General features: G+C 42.7%; 1 protein-coding gene across 3 annotated transcripts in view; it reads right to left on the bottom strand.

Annotated features, from left to right (window-relative positions):
* Positions 1-1,630: 1,630 nt before the first annotated feature.
* The window catches only part of PDE4B (phosphodiesterase 4B), a 607,742-nt gene continuing 594,714 nt past the window's right edge, over positions 1,631-14,658 (bottom strand). For all 3 annotated transcript variants that reach the window (XM_021712820.1, XM_008058935.2, XM_008058936.1), the window contains 8 exons: positions 13,851-14,029; positions 12,514-12,612; positions 12,209-12,373; positions 10,248-10,347; positions 8,173-8,327; positions 7,955-8,077; positions 7,060-7,242; positions 1,631-3,887 (listed from right to left, as the gene is read on the bottom strand). In XM_021712820.1, coding sequence (XP_021568495.1) covers positions 3,522-3,887; positions 7,060-7,242; positions 7,955-8,077; positions 8,173-8,327; positions 10,248-10,347; positions 12,209-12,373; positions 12,514-12,612; positions 13,851-14,029 — 1,370 coding nt within the window. In that variant the 3' untranslated portion in view covers positions 1,631-3,521. The remainder of the gene's footprint in view (positions 3,888-7,059; positions 7,243-7,954; positions 8,078-8,172; positions 8,328-10,247; positions 10,348-12,208; positions 12,374-12,513; positions 12,613-13,850; positions 14,030-14,658) is intronic.

The following is a 14,658-nucleotide window of genomic DNA, read 5'->3' on the forward strand; positions in this document are numbered from 1 at the left end:
ATGACTTGCAGACCATGGTAAGTGTACATTGAATGTTCAAAGACAATTGAGGTGGGGGAGGGATCTCTCAGCTACAAGAATGTTTCCTTGTGCTGGAGTAGTGGTTCTTTACTCCAATTGCACTTTAGAGTTACCTGGGGAAAATTCTTAAAAATCTGATGCCCAGAGCTCCACTCATGTCCAATTCAATCAGAAATCCAGAAGGAGGATGTGCCCCAAACAAGCTTTTGTTTGTTTGTTTGAGTTGAAGATCTCATTCTATCATGCAGGCTGGAGTGCAATGGCACGGATCACAAGTCACCGCAGCACAACCTCCTGAGCTCAGATGATCCTTCCTCCTCAGCCTCCAGAGAAGCTGGGACTATAGGTGTGCACCACCATGCTTGGCTAATTTTATTCTATTTTATTTTTGGTAGATATGAGGTCTTGCTATGTTGCCCCTAGACTTGTCTTGAACTCCTGGACTCAATCCATCTTCCCACCTCGGGCTTCCAAAGTGCTGGGGTTGCAGGTATGAGCCACCGTGTCCTAACCCAAACACTTAAAAAAAATATTTATTTCCTGCCCGGTTCTCATTTGCAATGAGGGTAAATTAAGGACCTCTTCTTACTAGAAAACAGGCATGCAAATATTTATAGCTGTAGCATTATAAAATTCACACTTGTGGCTACCGTAACCAATTCACTTTTGTCACTCAATTTGTAAATGCTCAGAGATGGTGAAGTGCAATAAGAAGTCAGAGTTGGGGGAAAGTGCTGGGCACCTTAGCTCTGCAACCAGCAGGCAAGCTGGTTCTGTAATGTTGGCTCGTCTTCATTTGTCTTTATAAAGAAACACAGTCATTTCAGCTTATTGAGGGGAGCTCTTTCAGAGCAGACCCTCTTACTGGCTCACAGACCACTTCTCTGTGGTTAAATTACTACGAGCCACACTAATTCTTGTTTACACCCTTCTGCAACACACACGCACAACACAAACACTTCTTACACACTACATACACACATACACATACATATTGTATACACATACTTCTTGGGATAAAATATTTCTAAGTGCTGATTGTAAGATTTAAGCATTTTTCTTATAATATTTAGACAGTTCTTTCCAGAAAGAAAATCATAGCCACATGATCATCAAGAGACTGCATGGGCCATTGAGAAGACTGTGAGTGTCCACCCATGTTCTTTGGGTTGTGGTTTCAGATGACTCTTTGGAGGTCAGATTCTTCATGTGTCAGATGAATCAAGGGGATTATCTGATTACATTATGCTAATGCTCTGTAATCTATGATTCACTTTCCTAGAAGACCCAGCCAGCTGGGGATTCCCTTCATTTATCCATTAGATTAAACTCTTCGGATTCTCAAAGAGGTAGATGAACATTCGAGGTGAACAGAGTGGTTTTGTTTGTTTTCCTTCCCCAACGCCCTTCACGCACCGTTGAGCTGGGTGAATAGTTGCTAAGAAAAAAGTGAAATGCTCCCAACAGGGGACTTTCTGGATACAGATTTTGAAACTTCCGTTGTGATGTTGGCTGGGCAAAGTGGTTGGCTTTCTTTCTGAGCAGCAGTGGAAGAGAAAAGAAAGATCTGCTTTTAATACGTCAGAACTAATCATGAAACAATTGGGCCTACAGTCTAATCATGCTTCTGTTTATTCACCTCATATAAAAGTTTCTTAAGAATGCATTTGAACACAATATATAATAATACTATAACATACATTGTGAGAAACGTTTGAGAGCGATAAAATGTCCACCTGAAACAACGCAGTGTTCATAGACATACAAGCCCATTGGTCATGCACATTTGTGCCATTTTCTTAACTATGGAGTCACAATGCTGAACTGAAAGCAGGAAACACATTTCACAAACTGAAACTGACACTGGTAAGAGGTCTAACAAGTGTTATCAGAAGAAGCTTCACATTCCCATAATTTACTACATCAGTTCACATTTTATTATAAAAATTCACATTATTCTATTGTTTTCTTTTGTGATGAATTTGAACATGATATTCCTGCTTCAGGGCTGGCAGGAGGCTCGCTCAAAGCCAGTAGTTTGGGAACACTCAGAAGAATCATCTGTGAGCCAATGTCGTGTCGCTTTTGTAGTCACGATGACAGCTGAGCCCAGTTATAACCCAAGTCATGGCTACACAGATTTGGATAGAACATGGGAGAAAACCATGTCCACTGCCCCCAGCCCCAATCCATCTAAACAAAAGTAAAAGCTGAGTATAAATCATTTTAGTATCTAATGTGAGAATCCTGTTTCCAAAACGGGTTCATAAAAGGTGGTTTAGTATTAGCAACTCAGGCAAGGAAGCGGCCCACCTCGTCCTCACTGCCAAGGGGGCTGTATGTCTCTCTGAAGTGACATTTATAGACTACACAATACAAAACGTTACAAGAAAAAGTCATAACTCTTAGGCAGAGTTTTCTACACAAATTTAACACCACCATTGGCAGGCAATGTTAGATATATAAATTAATAACTTACAAAACATTACAGTATATACATTAAGTAATAAATACATGGTTATAAACAGGAGCAGAAGTGTTAGCGCAGAGGCAGTACAAGAGCAAGACGGCAGCGTGACATCAAAACAGCAGTGAAGCGGGTAGGAGGGGACAGGACAGGGGACCATACTGTCCCAGAGATGGGTCCAGGACACGACAGGCGGGGCACACTTCTGAGTTCCACGCAGACTCTTATGGTGCACAACACAACTGCCCCTTCCTAACCCCTCGTTTGTTCAACTTCATTGTGTGTGCAGCAAAAAGGTGAAACTCCAGAGGAGAACAAAATACTGTTTGGAGCAAGCAAACAGAGATAAGTTCTAACAGCAGCTGTGGTGTCGGGTTGGACAGCTGGGGAAGGAAGTAGGATGTGGTCAGACATGCACCCTTTCTGCCTGTTTGCAAAAGTAACTGCAGTCAAGTGAAAAATATTGCCCAAGAAAGAAGGAAGACCATTTTCTTTCCTTTTTTTTCCCCCCAGAAACGGTCAAAAAAGTCCATGTCAACTTTGACTGCTTGTCTGTATAGGAGTTGATACTAAGCTCTAGGTATTCAACAGGCATTTTAAAGATGTGAAAACGTTTTACAAAAAAGGCACACAGGTTGGCAGACAAAGGGACAGGTGAGCAGATTCATAAATGAAGTTATTAGTCAGTGAGTTCAGTCACTAGCAGGGATGGGTTCCCGAAACTTAGTGCAGAACAATCTCTCAGTTTGGTGTCTTCCATTTTCAAGCCACTCAGTCATGATCAGAACCGGCCTCCATAACACATAAAGCCTCAGCACGCCACCAAGCTTGCGAGCAAGGCAAGCCAACCGTGGGAATCTCCTGAGCTGCTACGTGCTTCATGGTCTTGTGTCCTGGCTCCAAACTCAAGTAACTGGAAAGGCCAGGTGGCCCTCGTCCCGTGCAGGCCTCGGCCCCCATGGCGGGCTGGCCCTACCACACAGCTGGCATGCTCGTCAAGGGTGGAATGTTCATCTCCACATGGAGAGGGGGATTATGTGTCAACCGGGGACGTGTCTTCTGCTGCAATGTCTATGTCAGTCTCTCCCAGGGAATCCCTGCTTTCTGGATCGATCACACAAAGTGTCTTTGTGCTGCTGAAGTAGCCGTGCCCCTCCCCCTCCTTTTCAGGTCCCTCGGAATCCTCTTCTTCGAGCGTCAGTTCAAACTGAAACTTCTCCATCAGACCCTGGCAGTCCCTGTTCTGCTCCTCCAGGGGTGGGGAGGGACTCTGGGGTATCATGCTCTGATACCAGTTCCTGTTATCTTCTAATGTATCTAGAATGTCCTGAGCATCGGGCTGAACCAGATCGGCCCAGGTCTCCCACAGCGGATGGACAATGTAGTCAATGAAGCCAACCTGGAGAAAAACAAAAGTGCATGTCTGTTACTGTGAGGGACCCTCGGAAACCACACAAGCAGTCCTGGTTTCCATGCCAAGAATGAGCGACAGGAATGCCAGAGAGATCAAGAAGGGATTCTGTTATTTGAGCACTCATGATAGAGAAGGTCTGGATGCAACAGATGTGTGCTCTCTCTTAATCCCGAAAGGCAAGTATTGCTGTCTGCCATTTACAAAGGCGGAAACTCAGACCCCCTGAGATTAAATATCTTGTCAGAGGTCACACGACCAGAGAGTGGTCGGGCTGGACCTCAGTCCCAGCTTCGTTTGCTGGCATTCGTCTCACTGCCACAGACTGGTTTTCCTTTTACATGGGCCAAAGAAGAAGTCTGGATGCAACCCTGGCTGAGAATGACTTTGTCACTACTTGGACTCTGAGTCACTCTCTGAAGAAGGAAGCCCCAGGTCTGCTGTGTTCTGACTCGGTATGCTTTCCTTGATAATTTTAAAATATGCTGCTGCTCCAAAATAATGGGGGAACTGGCCCTACTCTCAAGTTCTATGGGGTGCTTTTGGCTGGTAGAGGAATTTGATAAGATACTTGAAAATACTTCAAACCCTGACACAAACGCACATCCCCTCTGCAGTTACTTGGGATCCATAGAAGACACCGTCATTTCCATCAGGAGAAAGAAGGGAAAATAAAAACAATTAAGTAGTTCCTTTTGCTGGTGTTCCTCTGAATAACTGTGAAGCTTATGGCCGTGTTATGGTTTACCCAGGGACTATGCATCCTGCATGAGCTTATCCTGACCTTACGCCGACCTCCACATTGTCGGACAAACAGGAAACACTGGGGGCGTGGGCAAGCAGAGACAGAGAACAGGCACCGGTGGAACGAGGGACTGGAATTCCCCTGTCATGGTCTAGGGAGCTGGAGAGATGTTGGGTGGGCATTCAGAGGGAGCTGGGCCAGAGCATCCATGAGACATTTTATAGGTCTCTTTCCACACAACTGGAAACTTGAACTTTCCTTTATGGGTATTTGGCCAGTCCTTCAATATATCCATGTTGTACTATGTACAAGAACTTTGGTCACATATGACTCTTTCGTGTGTGTGTGTGTGTACATACGTGCGTGTGTGTGTGTGTACACACGTGCATGTGTGTATTGTGTGCTCCTCTTTCTTGTACTTTCCTGGCCTTAACAAACAAGATGTACAGTAAAGGCTGGGCATCTCTATCCACATTGGCTACAGGACCTTGACTGTACGTGACTCACAGATTTCTCTTCCTTCCACCCACTCCTTTTCCCTTCTTTATGTATGTTTAATGGATTTGAAAGATGATTTTCAAGGTGTTTTCCAGGGCCCCAAAATAACAAGCTCAAGGCAATGGAGAAAACTGAATAAGCTGAGCACAGTACAGTTATTTCCTTTCTTCTTTGCTTTGTTGCTGTGAAGAAATGCTTAGGAGTTTTTGGAAAAGTAGACACTGGTTGTTTATTTCCTAGGTCATGGGATGAGAGAGGTGTACAAATCCTAAGAGCTCCCAGACAAGAGCTTCACTGCCAGACTAATCAGACAAGGTTCAACAGAACACATTGGTGGGAAAGGCCAGGGTGGATGTCGATGTCATGGCAACAGGGAGTCCTGTTTGGGTGGAGGAAGCTGCTGAACTGGACTGAGAGGACAACTGGACTGAGAGGACAACTAGGAAAAAACTTGCTTTGTCTTCCTTGTATGGCTGTTTGGGGGTTCAAATAGAATAATGTATGGGAAAAGGTGCAGAACATCACATAAATGTAAAACACTACTGCTATGAATAAAAGGGAGTTTTGCTTCTTGATTTATTTATATCTTGTTCCAGTGAAGGCTTTGGGGTATTTAAACTGGCCCTAATTGACTTAATATTATCTTGCATATTCATAGCACATTAGACTTCAGATCACTTTCACAGTTTCTAAACTCATTTAGTTTGGTTTTTCTAAGGAGCAACAAAATACAAATCGCAAAGAAACTGTACATTGATATTACAAGTATATGCAAATTTGGAGTTTGCAGGTAATGGGGAAAGAAGATAGACACTAACACAAACACTCCAAATGTTTTGGCGATAAAAACTTTGGATAGTCTGTGAACCCATTCTCAGTCACAGCTAGTTGGTTCATTCCATTTGTTGGCTTGAGACAATGACATTTCAGCAAGCTCTGAAGTCTTTGTAGGGGTGTGGATACTTTCTAATGCTACATATTCTGTAGCTATTGGCACATGGGGCATTTCTGTACTCCCACCTGCTTCCAGAGTATAGTTCCCTGTCTTTAGCCCACAGAAAATATGTAGCTTTAGACAGAACCAGAAAGCGTCATCATGTTCTCAAAGGCATGACGCAAACTTGAAAGGGGACGCTGGGCAAGGCTTTGAGCATGAGGTAAAAGTGAGGACCTCCGGCGATGGTGGCCGTGGGCTTGATTATGGAGAGGGGGCAAAAACAGGGGGCTGGAAATAAGGTTGAGGAGTAGAGCTCCCAGCTGAAGACAGAGCTAGGAGAAACCTGGAGGGATGGGATGGAGGAGATGGCAGGGATCAGGTCCATCAGCCAGATTTGCCAGGGTCATAGACAACCATCTAAATGATCTGAGGAGCCAGGCTCGGTGGCTCAGCCTGTAATCCCGCGCCTTTGCTCCCAAAGGTGAGTGGATTGCCTGAGCCCACAGGTTCGAGACCCGCCTGGGCAGCGAGACCTCATCTCTACAATAAATCAAAAAAATCAGCCAGGCATGGTAGCGCATGCCTGTAATTCCAGCTACTCAGAAGGCTGAGGTGGGAAGGATCGCCAGAGCCAGGCAGGTCGAGGCTGCGGTGGCCAGGAGCAGCCACTGCACTCCAGTCTGGGCGACAGAGTGAGACTCCAACTCAAAAAAATAAATAATAAAAAAAAAAAAATAAATGGTCTGAGGATACATAGTGCAAACGTTGACGGGTTTCTGATGCCTGATGCTAGCTCCTCACCCTGAGAAGCTGAGTGCAACGGAGAATACAAATAAGCCTTGAGAATAATAAAACTACAAGCATAGCTGCTTCCTTATCGTTTTGTATACACATTCTGTGACAAGAAAGGGCTAGATAGAACCCCCGAGTTCTACAATCAGCAGAGCTCACCAAAACGTTGAAGAGCTCAGATTATTTACCTGGGATTTTTCCACAGAGGCTGTGTGTTTATCACACATGGGGCTAATTTCCATTCCCCTCTCCCGTTCTTTGTCTCCCTGCTGGAAAAATTCCTCCATGATGCGGTCCGTCCATTGCCGATACAATTCCAAGGACTTGGTGGGGTTACTCAGATCTGCACAGTGTACCATGTTGCGAAGGACCTGAAATCAAGTTTTGGAAATCCCATAAAAATGGCTATAAATACTTCCAGAACATCTCATGCCTTGCATACGAGTACACTTGGTACCAAACTCGAGAACATTTTAGTTGCATTATCATTGTGATGCATGCACCCCCTCCAAAAAAAAAGCAGTATTACCAGGTGCTGGCCTGGGTCAGCTATCTACCATTATAAAGTCCCAAAGAGGAAAAGATGTGCTTCTTACACTGACAGTCATTGGATTTAAAAGCTGGGAGCGACATGAGAGGTCAGATGCTGCTATCATTTCCTCTCTTCCATTTGGAAAGAATGCAAAGAATTACTGAAAGTAGATATCTTCATATTTTCCACTTGTGGAAAAAAGACCAGCAATTTGTATATCCAAAACAGACCTAGCAGACTTCAAGCCAATGGGATTCAAATTGAAGCATGAGCTTGTGGGATCAACAGTCACGTATGCCCCATTGCAAATAGATTCTGCAACTTATTTTTAGAACTAAACAATTCAATAAATAGGGCTGTGTTTTTCCTCATAAATTAGAGGAGAAACTTGACTGTCCAGTTTCCTTAGCTTGTTCTTAAAATAAGCCTAATGCTGCAGTAGTACCGTAGGGTACACAAATAACTGAATTTATGTTTGTTTTCCTTTTTTGAATTGTTGTTTGGCTTCGTTTGGTTCAGCTTTGTTTTAAATCAAAGTCTTCATCAGATACCTGAATACGATCAGTATAGTTGTCCAGAAGAAGAACACCTGAACTTGTAACTTTCTTCGTTTCTACCATGGTCTTCAGGTCTGCCAGCAGGCTCATATGTTTAGACATATCAGTTGCTAACACCTTGGAGAGAAAGAGAATGAAAATTCTTAGTAACTTCAGTCTTTCAAAGAGAATGGCAAAAGTAAGTGAGAAATACAGAGAGGCTGAAACCTTACCATATCAATAACCATCTTCCTGAGTGTCTGACGCTGCTTCTTGGTGAGATTCATGAAGATGTCACAGTGTTCTTCTTGCAGCAGTTTGAAACCCACAGCAAGGTGATGGTTTTCCAACACGGATTCATCATTATACATCAAAGCAAGCTCTGAATCTAATAGCCAAGACAAAATGATGACTTAATGAAAAGGGATATGATTCAAATGTTGACATCATCTCCATGTGATATCAGATCTAATTCTCTCCAAGTTATTTCAAAAACCACCATCTACATGTCATTTCCTCTTAGAGAAGCAGTGTCTCTCTATACACAGAAGTAGTAGTCCATTTCTAAGCAAAACATACTTCTAGTCGATATTGGTGCATACGCTTTCTTTTGATTAACATTCATTGTGTCTCAAAATCATTTTTCTTCCTCTATACTTCAGATGAAGAATATGACATTAGGTAAGGACATTCCTGAGTAGCTAAGTCCTATTTTTATGTGTCTTCACATATTTTGTGCTCTGGAAAATATCAAAATCAAAATGCCACTAAACTTTATCAAATGTATTAAGATCTTTAACCTATATATTTTTTATGTACTTCCCAATCTCTAGCAATTATGAATTTTCAAAGATAATGCATGGTATCAAATTTCATTTTACCCAAATAATGCAGCTTTTTAGAGTATTCACTGACTGTAGCAGCCAAACATTAATAATTTTTTGTAATAATCCTAATGTCACATCTTCTGTCTTCTGGTTCTCTACAACAGAAACTGAAATATCTGGATACCTAAACTAGAGCTTCCAGCCTGCCTTTCACACAGAAGAATCCCAGGCATCTTTTTGTGAGACAGAGATCTGCACGGGAACATATTATCGAACTCATGGAACTACATTTTCCCTCAATCCAGAATAACAGATGCATGATAGTAATGTGCTACTAACTGCAGGTGCTGTTACTCATAGATCTTTGCTTTAACAGTGTGCTGTGAGTTACATCCTCAGATGAACACACTCTTTTTCCATTCCTTCTGTGGCCAAGAACACAGATCCGCAAGCAGGCTTTATAAGCTGTAGTGCTATAGGGGACTGTAACAGGAAGACCATTTTTCCATGTAAGGCGAACAGGCCCATACCTAGGTTGACTTATGGCATCATACTATGCCAACTGACCCATGCAGATGAGTAGCTGCCCAAAGTTTATGTCCTTTCCATAGAAGAATGAGGCACTCCAAACCTAGATCACCCGAATATTCTTACAATAAAGGTCAAAAACTGATGACAAGGACTTTTTACAGCCAGTAGCTCAAATAGCATTTCTATAACACCATCAGCACTTGATGTTAATCATGACCACAATGGAATTGCTAATATTCTCAGAAGGACTAGTATGTAGATTTTTCAGCACTTAGTGACAGTGCATTAATTGAAAGAATGAATTAGTTTTCATTAGCATGGAAACCAGACATTAGGAGCATGACAAAAGCTTTGAGCATGGCTTGGGATTCTAAGGCTGGATTAGTCCTGAAAATCACTGTGGTTACTCTCTCTGCTGCTCCCGATCCATGATCAAATCTATGCAGTTGGCAGAGACTATGCAGAACTTTTAATGATGCTTCCTTCTGATGTGGAAACCCATGCCAGTACTTTTCATGGACTCTTATTTCTGTTTAGAGGTTCCCGTGCTCAGATTCCCTATTTGCAGCTGAGGGACAGTGGTAGGCTACCATGTTCCTTGAGGGAGCCCTGCCTAATCCTGAAAGTCATTATCACACGGTCCCAGAGCCTTTCCCTGTCCTTACTGGATAATTCCACATCTGTTATTCTTTCCTTACATATTATATTTTTCAAACTTCGAGTACTTTTTATGGCTCGCCTCTGACCCTCTCCAAGTTCTCTGTGCAGCTCAAACATTATGTTACCAGACTGGACACAGTATCCAGGAAAGCCTGACCAGTTTGAGAGAAATGGAAGGATTACCTCATTATTGCTCTTGTTATTATGCATAATGAAAACATTGGAAGGAAAAAAACTTAAGCAGTGAATCATACGATTATCTGGAATGACTGTTGTAGTGGTGAACTCACTCGTGTTGATGAGAAACTGATTGGAGACTCCAGGATGGTCAACATCATGGATGGCAGCTGCAAAAATGGCAGCCAGGATTTCCAAATCCGTGAAGACGGCCTGTGGGCACAAGAGCACAGTTAACTCCGCATCCAATTTGCTTATCCTGCTTACTCAGTTTCGGGTTCAAGGAGTGGATTTTATTCTTGTTGGGAGAGGGATTCTTTCATTAACTAGGCTGTGTTCATCATCATAAAATCTCTGATGTGAAAGGGATGATGGCCAGAGTTCATTCCCACATCAGGACTTCAGGCTGAGGCTTGGAAAGGAATGAGCACGATGCTCATGGGGTCAACACCTGATGTCTGTTTCCTGGACCCGTGGAACGACAGCATGGTGCTTATGTCATGCCAGCAAATACAAGTCAAAGAAACAAGCCAGGCTTTGCTCTGGTACAACCTTCATATGCTTTCAGGCTGAGTAACTGAAAGAAAAATGGCCAAATTCCAGGTACATAAGATATGCAATAAATTGTTTCCCAAAACTGAGTTTGTGGCATGGCCCCAGGCTTTTATATACTTACTAATTCAATGAATAGCTACTAAATATTTACCATAGGCAAGATTTGAGAACATTCCTAGTATGTGAAACCTAATATCTGCTGCTAAACTCCTTCATGCCATGTCATGAAGGCTTCTCTGCCCCAACCCATGCATAATGCTTTAAATCTAGCATTTATTAGGTATATATTGCTGCTGATCCTGGGGCTGAGATGTTTTTCTTTATCCTCTGTGATCACTTAAATCTTCTTGTTCTGTAAATGTCAGCTCGATTTCCAAGTCTCCTATAAAGACCAATCCCACGATTCAAGAACACATGGAACTTCCCTTCTCTGAAGGTCTGAGGCCAAGAACAGCAGGCAGTTGATAAGCAGGGTTACCCCAGTCCGTGATATTACACAGAGCCTAAAAACAAGACTGCTTCTTTCCCTCGGGGCGGGAGGATCAAACACCCTCAGCTCCCTCTCACTTTCCCAAGTCTTCTTGGATTTCTTTCCTTAGAAAATATGAAACCCATGCAATAGTACTGTGGTTAGTTTAATCTTTTTTCGCCTCCCAAACTGAGTCTGCGGAGGCAGGGCTGGATAGGGCCTGGCCCGTACCTTCCTGCCATGGGCCACCACGTCTGGAAGTACCTGACTGCCACTTCCATCCATGATTAAGAGCGCGCCCTGCTGCTCATACTGCTGATGACATTGGTGCCTACAGATGCACGGATCCATGATGGAAGGAGTCTCGGCCTCCTCCTCGAATCTTGTCTGGCAAGATGAAACACAGTTCCTCCTTGCTCTAGCATCATTAATTCTTCTGTTCTAGATTTTCAGTTACCTTTTATTCTTCCCATATGGTCAGTTTTATGAATTTTAGGAGAAGAAGCCTATGGATCCTTATTCCTAATAGGAACTAGATGCGCATTTTATATTACATTCCTGTAATATATCCCACAGGGCCTGGGGTGGTGTTGGGCACTCCATGCGCATTTCCTCATTCTCTGTGATTACGTCAACCTTATGGTCTTCAAATGCCAGCTCAGCTTCCACTGAGAGGCATATACAAATTGAGGACAGACTGTATCCCAGATACTGAAAAAGACACTTTGTGGTACATTGTATGCCTTACTTTGAATACAATGAAGAATACATGGTCCCTGCCCAAATATCCTGTTACTTGCTTGATAATTAAATAACTCCCAATGGTAAGAAATGAAAAGGCAAGGTTACTCCGATGTGAGGAAGCAAAGCAAGGAATGAAATCCATTTTTTATAAATCACCTAATTGATGGATACTGTACATAGTAAAGGATCCATTCAACCATGTGGGAAAATCCTACTACACAATTTTTGTAAATGTGTTGCATATTATGTGGCAATCGTATTGAAAAGAGGATGGGCAGGTATGCAGAATGGGTCACAGCTACTCACGTCTAACGCTGGCGTGGAAAGGAGAACATGAGTGGACTGGGCTACGTCGGCAGCATGCAGGCTGTTGTGATACGCCACGTCAGCATGGTAATGGTCTTCTAAAGTCATCATGTAGGTCACAAACGTGTCAGATGAGATTTTGAATGTCTTTAGGAGGTCTCTTTCCTGTGGAGTAAAATGGTTTGGAACATAAGTAAGTGGCTGTCCAAAATGGAGGAAGTTTCAATCAGAAAAGTAAAATGGAGGGGAAAAAATCATGAAGAGCCATCCTGTTGGAAAACCAACCTTCGTTCCTGTTTCCTCACCTGGAATATTGCATACATGATGCACGTCAGGGGCCGGTTGTGTGAATATCCAGCCACATTGAAGATGTTAAGACCCCATTTGTTTAGATCTTCCAGCTCCTGTGTTAAAAAAAAAATGAGAGGAATTCAGGAAAGGGCAGCTCTGTCAGCATGCCTCGTTCTTTTTGATATATGTTTTGGACACTGGCTGCTTAAGTCATTAGAGTATCTATTTAGAGGGTTTTAGTTGCTTGTAAATCTGAAAATAAAATGGGCTGGGTGGTTGGGTGTCCTCTTCATGATTAGCTACATGTTTCTGTACTTATTTTTTTCAAAAAAGAGAGAATGTGTATCTATTTATACATTTGGTTGCTGACCTATATTTACCATGCATCTGTCCTCAGCCAATGCTGCTTTCAAAGGTAGCCACGAGTGAATAGAGATCACTCTAGTCTCATTTCCTGGCCTCTCTCTTTGCTGCTCACTGACCCATTATTAACAGTTAAGAAACAGTTTCAGAGAAATTCCTCTGCCCTTTGGTTATCATCCCTGAGAGCCAGGTCAAGAAGACTCAGCTGCCAGCATGTGCATAAGTCAATCCAATTTAATGTAAAAGGTCGTAAAGAATGCCCATCATGAATTATATCCCAGGACTCCTGGGCCACAGACAGACCTGGAAGAAACATCATTCAGGCCTGTGTTGTGGGATTATTCCAAGATTGTCTGATTCAAGGGGAAATTTATTCCATTCTTAATAACTGCCCAGAGTTAGAGCTCCAGGCTGTCCCCAGAGGTTTGGCCTAATGTTTAATCAACCTTACTCCAATGATAGCTGTCAGAGGGCCTTACTGCTCACAGTAAGTTCACTTCATATTCTCACAAGATGGAGAGGACCTCAGCCGTCACTCTGCATAGTCTCCCATAGGAATTCTTTCTACGCGTCCCTCCACTACTGGGGCTTGGTCTTAAGAGTCAGTGCTGTCAATTTCTCTTCAGTTCTTCACCAGGCTTGCCATTCAGGGCAGGTTTTCCCATGGTCCTTGGTCCCCAAAACATCCTCTGGGATAATTCATACCTGCCTACTGGATTGCCCCAGTGTTCCTTCAGAAGGATTCTCCGTTCATAAGAAACTATTCATTAATGAACCCATCTCAGGACAAAAAGAAAAAGTTTTTTGGTATGGAAAAAGGCTCTTCAACGAGGTGTCCCAGCAATAGAAAAGAGGCCATATTAGCTTCCTTATCATGAAAGCGTAATAATAAAGCAACAGTTACTCCTACTATTTTCTAAAAGGTATACAGGCATCTGCTTGCTGCGAAGCAGAAAGCAACATGCATACAAACAGGGCTCACACATACCTTGGCCAGGTGATCTTCATTTTCCGTGTTGACGCCAAAGCGTGAGATGCTTGTATTGTTTAAGCTTGAGCTGTGCATCAATTTTTTCACTCCGCTTATCTGGGTCATGAGCTGCTGTTTTTTCTTTTTCTCCCTGTCTTTCTGGGTGGGAGATGGAATTTCCACATCATTCTGCTTGTCTGCAACAGACAAAGGAAGATGTTTTTCAGCACCCATGTGTCAATGAGAATCCATTGCAATGTTCAAAATGACCCGCGCCATCTGCCATGGCTTCTGAATCTTAGGAAGGGCTCTCCCAGCATTGGCTCACCGGACCTTCAGGATATTCCCATGAAGTAAGTGGGAAATCTGAAGATTTGTTAGGGAAAATGTGGAGATCTATGTGTTGCTCCATGTCATTGCTAGGCAAGCAGCGGCCTCGAAGAGCTAAGTAACTTGTCCAAGAAGTGTCAAAAATAGGACTCAAAACCCAAACCTTCTGTTTTCAGTGTAATTTAGAAGAATTACACTTCTACATTTTCAAGGTGCAGGATTAATATTTATATGTCAACTTCTTATTAAAGTGAGTAACTTATATTTTTTAATGATAAAAAATATTCATCAGCCAAACCCAGGTTAACAAAAACAGGTTTCATTTTATTTTCTGCTTATTTTCCTTTCTTTTCTTTTCTTTTTTTTTAAGTTGAGAAAGTAGGATTTATTGAGAGGACAGAAAAGTTCCCAGAGCAGGAGGGGACCCAAGGGGATTGCCCACTTATTTTCATTTTTAAAAAGTAAAAATCCATGACTTTAACAAGGCTCAGTTGAA

This window comes from Carlito syrichta, unplaced genomic scaffold, assembly GCF_000164805.1.
Source record: "Carlito syrichta isolate Samal-C Ts95f unplaced genomic scaffold, Tarsius_syrichta-2.0.1 Scaffold303653, whole genome shotgun sequence".
Lineage (NCBI taxonomy): Eukaryota > Metazoa > Chordata > Mammalia > Primates > Tarsiidae > Carlito > Carlito syrichta.